The sequence below is a fragment of the Topomyia yanbarensis genome, chromosome 3 (assembly GCF_030247195.1).
Source record: "Topomyia yanbarensis strain Yona2022 chromosome 3, ASM3024719v1, whole genome shotgun sequence".
Classification (NCBI taxonomy): domain Eukaryota; kingdom Metazoa; phylum Arthropoda; class Insecta; order Diptera; family Culicidae; genus Topomyia; species Topomyia yanbarensis.
This window is the reverse complement of record NC_080672.1, coordinates 67,405,406-67,418,097: the sequence shown is the minus strand read 5'-3', so window position 1 is coordinate 67,418,097 and position 12,692 is coordinate 67,405,406. Positions and strand designations below refer to the sequence as shown.

Here is a 12,692-nt window from a genome sequence, read left to right as displayed (position 1 = left end):
CTTGAAAGGTCTCTGACAATTTTGGTGACCACGCTGAACTTCTTTTGTTTTAAACAGCCATGCATTCCACGCGCGTATTTGCTGTAACACACGTAGATTTCAATCTATCGGCAGCAATTTTCGAAAAACTGACAGCGATAAAAATACAGTGAAAACAATACACTCTAAACTACTTTTTCCTAAATTTTCCGGAGAAAATATCCAATGGGTGTTTTTCCGTGTTGCAATTTGATGTGGGACACCCTTTAATAGTGTTTTTCTCGAACCCGCGTTTTTCAAATTGGCGAACACGATAACTCAAACACTAATCAACGAATTTACTTGATTTTTTTATGAGGATTCCCAATAGCTGTAGCCTGTCGATGAATCACAGAAAACTGAATAAAAACAATTTACTCCCCATTATTTTGAGGAAAAATTAGCAAATTTTACAGTAAAATATGAGATTTTTCGGTTTTCATGAGGCCATTTCGCAAACCTCAAACTTTATTCTATTTTTTGTGGTTCATCGACTAACTACAAATCTAAGCTTTACAAAACTTATTGAATTTCTCGTGACAGACAATTTTATCGAGAGTTATCGTGTTCACCGCGGCGATCCTCGACTTGGAAATGGTTGGACGTCTACTTTTGGAACACTCTGCGTAACAAAAAGAAGTTTTTTTTTCATGCACAGTGAATGTATAAAGAGATCCTAACATGACACAAAAGTTCCATTGTTACCTTGCCTTCAAAATCGTACAACAAAATAACTTTCATTTTGAGCACTTTACACCAGACGCTCCCCTTAACTGGTTCGGTGCATCGAAACTAACCGGATGTATACAATGGATTCGAATTTGTCGGTCCCCAGAACTGATAAAGAAGTTCAACGTTGGCGAAGTACAGGAGCTACGAAAATTGAAGATACGCTCACGGTGTGTTTGGTAGAACAATTTTATTCGAAAAAAGTCGGCATCGCTAAAACGTCAGCATGTGATAGAATGGGGTTTTCCCTTTCATTTGAAAGCAAAATTAAAATATTCTGTCGGGGGTTCCAGAACAACTTTTTATTTTAAAGTTTTTTTGTTTGAAAACTTAGGTTTTTCAATGGAACAGTATTTCGAATATAAGAATGATGAGAAGAAATGCAAACTCATATTCCGTGACTAATGTAGTTAGGGGTTTTGTGCCCTTAACGTGCAAATGGGGTTTAAAACAATTTTCTTCTTAGTGGAGAAAAAATAGTTTTTACTCAAATTTTGGGACATTTGGACCCCGAAATCCCCTAATTTTACTAAGTTTTTTGCTCTATGCTACAAAGAATATCTATTTTGCTGTTTTTTATGTGAAAAAATCTCAGGAATCGAACAGAACCTTTGTGACCTTTGTCCGAATACGAGAAGATGGGGTTCTACAGCATTTTGACATTAATATCAAATATTAATATTTTCTGCATACATACACTGCTGGTCAATAAAATAGGTGTGAGATAAAAATACATGAAATTTTGAGTTTTCTCTAAAAATATTTTTATGTTTAAATATTTTATAGTTAGGCACAGTCGTAAATATGAAAAAGAACACTTTTGTTTGTAAATTAAATGTTATGCTTTGTCGTAACTCTTTCTTCTCCATAAAATCCAAAAAAGTACCTGGTCAATAAAATAGGTGTAATTGCATTAAAATTTTTCAAATCCAATGATTTTAAGACTTCAACATTTTTAACAACTAGTAACCTGTGTAAGCTCCCTTATTCAACCAAATTTTATTCATTTGTCTTGGCATTGAGTCATTCAAACGCTGATAAATTTCCGTTGGTATAGGGTAGCATTCCTTTTAGGCTGCTTCCCACAAACGATCCTTATTTGTGAAATTTCGATCGTATAACTTCTTTTTAAGTATATTCCGTAAATTTTCTACGGGATTGATGACAGGAGATTGGAATGGTCCGAAATTATAGTCACTTTATTATCCCGAAATCATTCCTTTACATACTTCGATGTGTGTAATTGAACCAATTGAAGGCATGGACCTAGTCTGCTGATATCAAGGATAGAAACATCCGGAAGTGACCGATTCATGTTCGTGCGACCGCGGGAGTTTTTAGGTTCACGAATGAGACCGCGTTTGAAAATTTATAGGTGCTGAGACATTCACTTTATCACCGGGATGTTATCATGTTTACGAGATAGCGGGTGTAGGTGTCGGGGATGGTCGCGAAGGGCTCAAGCATTTGTATATTGACGTGTCTGTCACGTGTATGTGACTTCGCGTGTATAATTTTGATTTTATAATGATGTAGCGTGTATTCTTGTTTGATCGCGCGCGGACCGTGAATCTGATGCTTAATTTTTAGTGTATGGTACAGATGGTAGTCCGTTTCCCTATGGGAAAACTTGAGTTCCAGGTCATATCACCATGGAACGTGTTGTTTAGTGAATATGAGCGTCACTTCTTTGATTGGTTCAACTGAAGGCGTTGGTACCAGACTGGTAGAACTTTCGGACGCGACCGTTTCATGATCGCGCGAGTGGTGGGTTAATGTTTGAGGCCGCGTTTGGAAGTTCAAAGATGCCACGTTTACTTAACTACCGGGGAGTATTCATGTGAGCGAAATCGCGGGCGTAAGTATATGTGGATTATTGCAATTGCATTGTGTTTGTGGCCGGGTTTGTGTTATCGCGAAGGCCACGAGCGTTTGTACCTATATGAGTATAGATAGCGTATAGTAGAGATATACTAATAAAAAGAATCAAAACATGCCGAATAAAGAAAAAAGATGAAAAGAGCTTGATTAGAAGTGTATAAATTGAACAATACTATTTTGGTATACGTAAATAATGGAAAAGCAAACTAATAGATATACAAAAGAAACAGATTAATGAAGTAGAATAGAAAAACATATGTAACATGCAATCAAACTCGTCTAAATGCAGCAAATGTAATATATTTATCATTAACGACAATTGCATGCTGTTAGACTTTCATCGTGCTATGCTGGCCGGGAATGGATGACTCACGTGCGTCGGTAAATTTATTTTACCTTAATTTATCCAACACGACTTTCTCGAATGAATAGAACCAAATACTCAGATTGATCACCAGAAGTATTAGCCACTATTCTATCATATACTATTCTATCATATCATATAAAGTCTAACTAACGCTAATTTGCTGTTAATTTTGATACACCGTCTAACTGGCAGCAAGTTGGTGTTAGTTACTGACGAGTAGAACACGAAACATTAAATTCCAACTTTTAAAAGGTCTTGTGCACTTATGCGCAAATTGGTTAGTTGGAAAAAGACAGGTTGCATACTTTAATATAAGTTTACTTCTACTTTTCAAGCACCTGACAAACTGTTCTCTACGAATAATCCAGTAGTTTCTTTATATGCTCACTCGGGAATAGACGAAACAATTTGGTTATTTGAAATTATGGGAAAAATCGCATCTTGAACCGTTCATTCTCGATTCACAATAAAGCTTTCTTCACCTGCGAAACATTCTGCTTACGTAGAAAATGAAGCAAAGTAACCTGATGCAGCGAACGCACCTGAGCCGAAGATGCAACAACAAGTAAAGAAGCAAATCAATTGCGTTTTTGTTCCTTCCCTTTCCATCATGGATGGCTCCTCTCGAATGGCTCCACTAAGGAGAAAATTGTTTTAAACCCCGAAACGCAAATTCCATAACCAAGCTATTTTGATATCATCTTCCTACAATACAGTAAACACTTGTATAATTATTTATCGTTTATTGGATGGTGGGATCCAGGCTATTAGGACCGTGGGGGTAATTTAAACCCGATTTCTTTTTAAATCGATTTCTCAGTAAATCGTAAGACTTTCTGACTGTCGTACAGATTCGTGAAACTGCCATTCTAATACATTAAATTTGACAGCTGAATCCAATTATGTGTTTTTTTAGAAAGAAGATAAAACGTGTTTCATTTTTTGCCATCCTCAAAACAAATATCGTTATAATGGTAAAACCACAATTAAAGCAAGAAATTAAATAGAAAAAAATAACAGTTACGTGTTTTGGAAAGCTTGACGCTCTGATTTTATGGAATGATTTTTGTTTGGGTGAAAACACAGATATTTTCACCACATTTGTACGAAATGAGCGTACGGGGCTATTTTGACCCACTATTCCATCAACTACCGTTCAGTGGCGTGCGGCTACGCCACAACAAATAAAATACATGACGCGCAAATCGACAGCTCGTCGCTGTTGTGCTATCTTATGACAAACGCCATTTTGGGGTAAACTGAGTTAGATATGCCACATTACTTGTTTGAAAAATCTCTACAAAGTGGCGTTTTCAGAATTTAGAAATTCTACTTGGTTACTTAGATATAGCTAGAAACATGATGAGAAATTGTGAGTTTTTTGCTTCAAATCACTATATCTAGGGATTGGCTCAAGTTATATTGAAGTTTTAGACGGTTTTATGTGTGAAAATGTCTGAGGAACACAATGGAATAAACATTTTTGAAAGAAAATTATACGAGTTGTAAGAAAAAAACAGTTTTAGTTTTAAACTGGAAATAAAAGATATTTGGCAACACTGTAATCAAGAATAACATTTTTTTCTAGATTCCCTGACTCATTTCCTTTAAAATGCATTTCACCGAATGTTCATAGACCATATGAACCCAAAGATATGAATAAAAGTTAAAAAGTGATGATTTTCTTCTATGGAAAATTTTCCATGCACGATTATGACACGTCATACAAATTTTGTCATCAATACACGCCTATGACACGTGTGAGTGCGACTTTTGTTTACATTCATAGTAAAAACTCGCAACATTGTCAACCGATCTTCGTAATATTTGAGAGATTAATGCAGAATAGATAGAAGCATCAATTGTCTTCTTTGGATTGTTTATACCATTTATAAGTTTCAAGATATTCAATCTCAAACTTTCAAAATCGTTTTTCTCGAAATGTGCTAAATGGCGCTTGTCATAAGATAGCACAACAGCGACGAGCTGTGACTAACCAGATTAAATTTTTGTAAAGCAAATTATTGTTTTTTGTTGCTTGTTATGGAGTTTCTCGTATAAAGATTTCATATTATTCTATTGGAAAATAAATAAAAAAAATACGGCCTGAATTGCTTCGTAGGGAGGTCCGAATTACGTAGAGTTTTGCAAATCGTCGTCTAGCGCTGCCATGGAGAAGTGCTAAAGAAATTTTATGACACTTTGACCGACAGATTCTTTCACATCTATCCACCTAAAAGGGCGATTCGCTTAGGTAGGTCCGAATAGACCCGGGCTCCTCAATCTTTCTAATTTTGTTTACTAAGTTATGAAATTATTTCTTATCTATTTGTAATAAACAAGCTTTCTTTTCTTTCCAAAAGTTAGAATAATAATAAACAACGCACGCGTGAAATTATTGATATGTCCGTCATGAAAAGTAAGGTTTTCACTTAGTTATGCTAGTTGCGTATTTTTAGGCGTCTATTGAATCTCCTAGTATCCGAACGCTCAGAGACTCCCAAAATCGTGAATAGCGCGCAAATATCAGCACAATTTTAATCGAATACCTATCCCTACTCTCAATTTCGCTCCTCTCGTGACATTTGTGGCGTATGCAACAGTATATTCGGTCACTAGTAATAATAAGTGTCGGACTAACATTCCTCTTTACTACTCCAATCTATGTACCGACCTGGCCGGCGCTAACATAGACCAATAAAAAACCTGTTTTAATCCACCTAGCGGTGCAATTGTGCCTTTCTCATTTCTCTAAACTATGGCACGGAGGCTTTTTATGTTCAACATAATTGTGGAAATGTCCATTAGATTCTTAGTACACTTTGCACTTATACACAATGGCATGCCAGCCACGAACTTGATGAGCTACGTGTCGACGGTGAAACACTTGAAACAAAAAAATATCATACTCCATTAACCTAATCAGCATTAGATCAATGTTATCTGCTTGCTAACTCATTTTGTCATGCGGGGATGGGTATGTGAGGAGGGCGAAAGTCCCATGAACGAACGACTCCCCAGCTTAAATTGGTATGCTTTGTAATATAGTGGTGGTTTAAAGAAAATGGGGTTGAAAGGGAGGGGTATGAGGTGGTGGTCTGAGGGGTGATTTAAGGAGATTTTTAAAGGAGGGGAGTGAACAGTAGAGGGGGGTGTAACCCCTCTCCGTAAACCATCAACTACGCCCCTGTTAAAATCCAGAAACCTTATGCCGGGATTAGCTTGACGTTTTTCAGAGTGATTGAATAACCTTTCTATATGAGAAAGGCAAAAATGTGCAAAATCCAAAAAAGTGAATCTTCGTCAATTTTTTTTCGTGTTTGCATCAAATCTCGACGTTTTATGCACCTTGAATACATTTAGCATCAAAAATAAAAATTCTATTTTTAATTTTTCCTATAGTTTTTATGAGAAATTTCTGTGTGGCCGCACTCTGAAACCCGTAATTCCGGAACCAGAATTCCGATCGATCCAAAATTCAATAGCAGCCGATGGGAAGGTTGCACCTTTCATTTGAGACTAAGTTTGGGCAAATCGGTCCAGCCATCTCTGAGAAAAATGAGTGACATTATTTGACACATACGCACATACATACACACACACATATATACACACATACACACACACATACAGACTTTTTCCGATCTCGACGAACTGAGTCGAATGGGATATGACACTCGGCCCTCCGGGCCGGGATTAGCTTGACGTTTTTCAGAGTGATTGCATAACCTTTCTATATGAGAAAGGCAAAACGTTGGATTAGCAGGAGTTGTACATTGAAGGATGAGGCAGGCATTACCATCTATTAATTCTTTATGCAATTTCAGCTAGTCCCGATCAATAACGGAGTTGCAACCAGGGGAGGTAGCACAAGCTCAAGCTATTAGTTCAAATTCCTAGTATTAGTTACATTGAATGCGCTTCGTTTATAAAAATTATTTTAATAAAAACGTCATGTGATGAGCGTACGCGAGCAAAGATTCTACGCTGCTCGCAATAGTTCTAGCTTCATTGTTCGTTCGCAGTTTGCGCATCTAATGACCCAATGAGACACCATTTCAATTCATTTCGCTTGGTATGTTATTCACGGTTATCTGTGAGCATACTTTGAACATGCTTGGTTGCTTGTTCTTTTAGCAACACCGGGCATAACAAAAATTTGGCATAATTATTTATATCTGCGGGAGTTCATTAGAAATTTCATTTGATTCTGTTGGAACCTGCAACTACAAATTCAGTCTGCTATAAGCATAGAAACAATACAACCAATCCACAGCTCACAAGAATGTCTTCTTAGTATACACATTTGAGGCACAAATCTCCGATCAACATGGGGAACGTACTATATGAGCCAGACGCTACTGACTCCTGATTTGTCGCATTCAAAAAGCTGGCTACAAATGATGGCATAGATATATATTGAAAAATGAATCCACGTAAAAAGAAATCACATAAGGGACCATTCATAAATTACGTAACGCTTTTAGGGGGGGAGGGGGTTCGACAAGTTGTTACATATTGTGACATAGGGGGGAGGGGGAGTAAGCTAGATCGTTACGTAACATGTTTTCACCGAAGAAAAAAAAAATTTCAAGGTATTTGTTACGTAATAGGGGAGGGGGGATAAAGAAATTTGTGACAATTTGTTACATGGGGGGAGTCAATTTTGGGCAATTTTCGCGTTACGTAATTAATGAATGGTCCCTAACTTGGATACAAAATCACATAAAATATATTTCAGTGTATATCGAAACCTCGTTTCTGGCAAATGTTTTGAAACCCGATATTTTACTTCAAAACCCTTGCCTCCCCTGTGATTTTTTTTCTGGCTACATACTTGTTCAGCTGCTTCACGGTTTTTGTGTACACACTATAGGATATAGGTCAACGTAAACAATTGGAGAGGTCACGGACAAAAGCAAATTTTAAGATTTAAAACAAAAATCAAATCAAAAACATGTTTACTAGGAAAGCTATCGATATCATGTTTCCAATTTTTAAAAAATCTTTCGCAAATACTGCCAATTTACAATAGCTTACAAATGTTTTAAACATTTTACTAATACGACGTGCTTTCTACTTCGTCGCGACTAACCGTGCAATGAGTTGTATCGTTTATATTTATAGATTCGAGCAATTTTTATGTTACTAAGACAGATACTTCTGTCAAACCAGCGTTGTTAGGTGGTTTCATATAATATCGGTACAATTTGAAATAAAAATCGGTATGAGCTATATTTTTGTGATCGAGTGTTAAATTATAATTATTTTGGAATAGATAGTGGAAAATGTTGAGTTCAATCGCAATCGATTATTGCACTTGAGCCAGTATTTTGATAGAAACTAGACCAAATTCTAACCAGATAATGCAACGTCATGGCAATTTTCTTCGCCGCGCAGCACAAGTTTGATGTAAGGAAGCAGCTCAATAAATCTAATAAATATATGATTTAGCATGCAATCTGTTAATGTGGCAAACGGAGTTCGTGACTACCGGTACTGTAAACGGGTAGATCTACCTCCAGGAGTGTCTACAGCAGCGTCTGCTCCCTCTGTTGAAGCAGCACCAGGGTCCTACGATTTTCTGGCCGGATCTAGCTAACAAAAGTTTTAGGCTCGATTCGAAACGTGTGTAAATACCTGCTACTGGAACTCCGATTAACTCCGAGTTTAGATCATATTAGTAAACATGTTAACAGGCTTTTCGCGGGATATTGCTCCTTAAAAAGGATTTTGACAGCACCGTTATTGACCCTTTTCAAAAACCATGTCAGCTTTTTTTAAACTCCGTTGACTTGGAAATTTGTGTTTTACAGCCTGTACTGTGCTTAAAAGTAGCTTAGAGTAGCGTTTTTCATTTTTGTTACACTGTTTCGGTGACAGTAGCATTAGGTACGTGTCATATTACAGGTTAACTTAAACGCACGCCCACTTATCACAGTAAAGTTAGGGGAAGTATCACAATGTATGCTCCACATTATTTTATTGTTTATAAAATGGAATGCAGACTATTTCTAGTGCGTATTTCAGCTCCAGTGACACAACCGATTCTAATAAGAATCGGTTGTATCATTGGAGTTAGAACACTAACTAGAACCAGCCAGCATTTCGGATCATTTTTCGACATTGTCCTGGATTTTACTCCAGCGATGTTTTTCCGTCCGAGACCGCTGGAACTTTCTACGAGTTTGGGATGTCGTTTCGCAAACTCGCTAAAATGTGGTGCACAAAAAACAAGTTAGTTTGTTTACTTGACAGAGCAGGAACTTCTTTTTGTTTGACAGTTCATCTATATGAGGAACTTGGAATGTAAAAACATATCAAAGCTTGTGTACAATTTACTAGCAGCTCATTAACCTGCCATCTTACTTTAAACTATTCATCTTCATGTATCTTCCCCCGCAATCGCACACAGGGCTGCCACTAATTTTCAAAGAATATCTGGCAGTTCAACTAAAACTGTCGCAAAATCTGTCACTTGACAGCGTCCTCAGTCATAGAAATTTGACATACATTTTTGTCTTCCTAAAACGTACTAAAATCGATTTTTGTCAAATTTGGGAAAATATGACTGAAGTTTTCAAAATTTGTGTGTAAAAACTTTACAATTTAAAAATTTAGCAGAAACGAGGTTTGTCTTTTTGTCTGGAAACTGCAAAAAACTCTGGCTATGCCAGATAAATCTGCCACAATAGCATCCCTGGGGTCTCACAGCCATCAGTTCTCCGTAAACACGGAAAGTTGGTTAACCGAAAATTTCACGGTATCATTGATCTATTTTAATCAAAAACAAAACACCATTGAACCCTCCGGATCAATCGGTAGCCCAAAGCAAAAACTCTCCACACTTACCTTTTTCCCTTAAACGCCAGCAGATACTTCTTGTTCGCGGGGAAATTATTGCTCGCAACGAAACCGGTGTTTCCAGCACGCAGCGGGAACTGCTTGTGGAACAGCGGGATGCTCACGTCGAAGTTCGTCCGCAACGATTGAACACTCATGCTGGCCTTGGCCAGAATCGCCTGTCCGGGATCAAAGCCGAGTCCTACCTCGACATAATCCGGCCACGTTCCCGAATAGAGATTGAAGATGATATGGTTCCGTCCGTTATTCCAGTGTGGCAACCGCTGCAGTCTGGACGGAACGTTTCGCACATAGTCCTCACTCAGCGAGTCCCGATCCAGGGTATCGATGCCCAGCACGAACAGACACGCCTTTTCCGGGTTCGGCGTAAAGTACCGACTCTCTTGGATGGCGGATATAATTTTCTGGTAATTTGGACTAACCGGCGGAGGAGCTCCCAACGAGTTAAGCGGTTCCGGCGGATAGACGTACACTAGAAAGTTTTGATCGGAGCACTTGGAAAAATCGAAACACGTTTCCATCCGACAGGAGCGGTGTTGCGAGGGGAGTGCGTCGCCTATGTACTTGGACTCGAATACCGGATACGCGTACAGATCGTCATCCAATGCAGAACGACGCTCGGCATTGGCAGCGATTGCGGCGGCCGGATGTTCCAGGGCATCTGAGAACTGGTAGTGCATCTGATGGTAAGGCGGTAGTTTGGACGGATTTTTCCGTACACTGATAGCGAACAGCTTCTGTAGCCATTTGAGCCGGTAGCCGCCAAAGTAACAGTAAGCCAGAAATGCACAGCAGATTATAACCAGAATGTAGCGCTTTTTCGCCTGCATTTTGGGCAGTGAGCAGATTGGCTATCTTCTCGGATGTTTAATTATTTGCAGGTGCGGCCGATAACGCCCTATTATTAATTGCGTGTGGTTAAATTATTCATTATAGTGTTTTCGCTAACCGGAAGGCGCCACAAATTTAGGGAATTATTAATGCTCTACTTTTCCACGAAACGAACATTGTGGTACGTTTTAATCCGGGAATAGGCGCTGATTCAAGAACGAAATATGCTTCGTTCCACGATAACACTATATACCACATAACTTCTATTCTCTAGCACTAATCGGATTTTCATTCACCACGTCACATCCTATTTTACGCTATGATTTGGAGCAATTCACTTATTTTCCTTGATTCTACAAAACACTTGCTCTTTTACAGCGATTTCAATTTCACCACCCGAAAACACCGCGCTCTTGCATTCCATATTTTTGTTTAGAATACTCCAGTTGTATTGATTTTTGATTGCTTTCCGCTTTCGGTACCTCTCCGGGAGGTATGTTTCATTTGTTTACACATTGCATTGCTCGCCTCTGGCTGCAGGTAAAGACTCGATCATTAAATTGGTTATAAAAACATTCAGGCGATTTCCGCCGTGCATGCGAGTTACAGGCAACAAAAACACACAACAAAACTATGCAAACACAAAACACGTCTGCTTCACTTCGACGAGTCACAACAAAACGCATCAAATCTCATTTTGACATTTGTATTGTTTACATTCCGAAGATTCACTGCCTGACATCAAACTGGTCTGACTAGAAGCAAAATTTGCCTAAAACTTTGTTTTGATGTGCCAGCTTTCTCCGATTTAGGACGATCCGCCCTTCGATTTAATCGTAGTCGTTCTGTATTCGCCACTTCGAATTACGGAAACACCATCTCCTCTGGATGTGTCGTCATCTTCCGAATGGACCGTAACACGTCACTCCCGATCGAAGCTGCTCTCGCGTATCATTGTCCGCAGACTAAATTGCTGCACATACACTTTAATTACAAACTTATTACAAATTCCGGCAGCAGACGCAGCGAAAAACACGGTCCAACTACACTATTCACTAGAAACAACACTGCTACAAAACCGACCTCGGAGACACTTCCACCGTCTGTTCGCACGGATGCGACAGTAAAGACGTACCGATTGAGACTAATTCGATCACTACTTTACACTTGCAGGCCGATCCCGACACAGATACGCACACGTACATCCAGCGCCTGATGTCAAAATTCACGTCCTGCAAGAAGACCCATCTTCGCCATCTTCGCACATCAGTCCCGGCGGGTACCTGTTCGTGCATCTCCCTCTTTGTGGTGTTTTTGTATAGCGCAGACTGCTCCACCCCACGAAGCGGCGATGTATTTTCGATGTTTCCATCGGTTTGTTTTGATGCTGTCTCCAATGAGTCCGTCTGAAGGTGTAAGCGAGAGGGCAGAAAAAAACTGCTTCAGCTGTCGGTTCAGTACTGCCAACCGTACGAACATGGCCCGTAGAACTGATTTTGACAGTGACGTTTGAGGCACATGCGCAGATTTGCCGGTTGGAGAAGTGAATTTTAGAACAAAAAGGAATCCGGTGAAAAGTCGTTGAAACTGAGGAAGTGTGGAGTTTTAAGTTGCTGATTTCTTTTCCTTTTTATTGCAGGACGATTGTGAATATAATTGCGATCATATGGACAGTGGAATGAAGTTGTTGGACACTTGAACGTGGGGGATGCCGCTACGCCTAGTGGTACATTGAACACAATGCGTTATCGGAAAGCATCATGGACCGAACAAGTAGAACGAAAGCAAATAGATCGGATTGATCAAAAGGAAAGTGAGATGCATAATTCCGGAACTGATTGAAGTTGCTTCCCGAAAACGTTTCTACATTATCCTGTGAAGTATTGAAATGTTCGACGCAAATAATGAAAAACTTGATGAAACTACTTGAAGAGTTCTGCTGCCTGATTTGTAACGGTAATTCTAACGTTTCATATGATCAGTACTCATCACTATTTGATTT

The 12,692-nt window shown here is 38.9% G+C and overlaps 1 protein-coding gene across 1 annotated transcript in view; it reads right to left on the bottom strand.

The window, feature by feature from the left end:
* LOC131688487 (exostosin-1) overlaps positions 1-11,970 on the bottom strand; it is a 501,100-nt gene extending 489,130 nt beyond the window's left edge. The window contains exon 1 of the mRNA XM_058972773.1: positions 9,848-11,970. Coding sequence (XP_058828756.1) covers positions 9,848-10,689 — 842 coding nt within the window. The 5' untranslated portion in view covers positions 10,690-11,970. The remainder of the gene's footprint in view (positions 1-9,847) is intronic.
* Between the last annotated feature and the right edge of the window lie 722 nt (positions 11,971-12,692).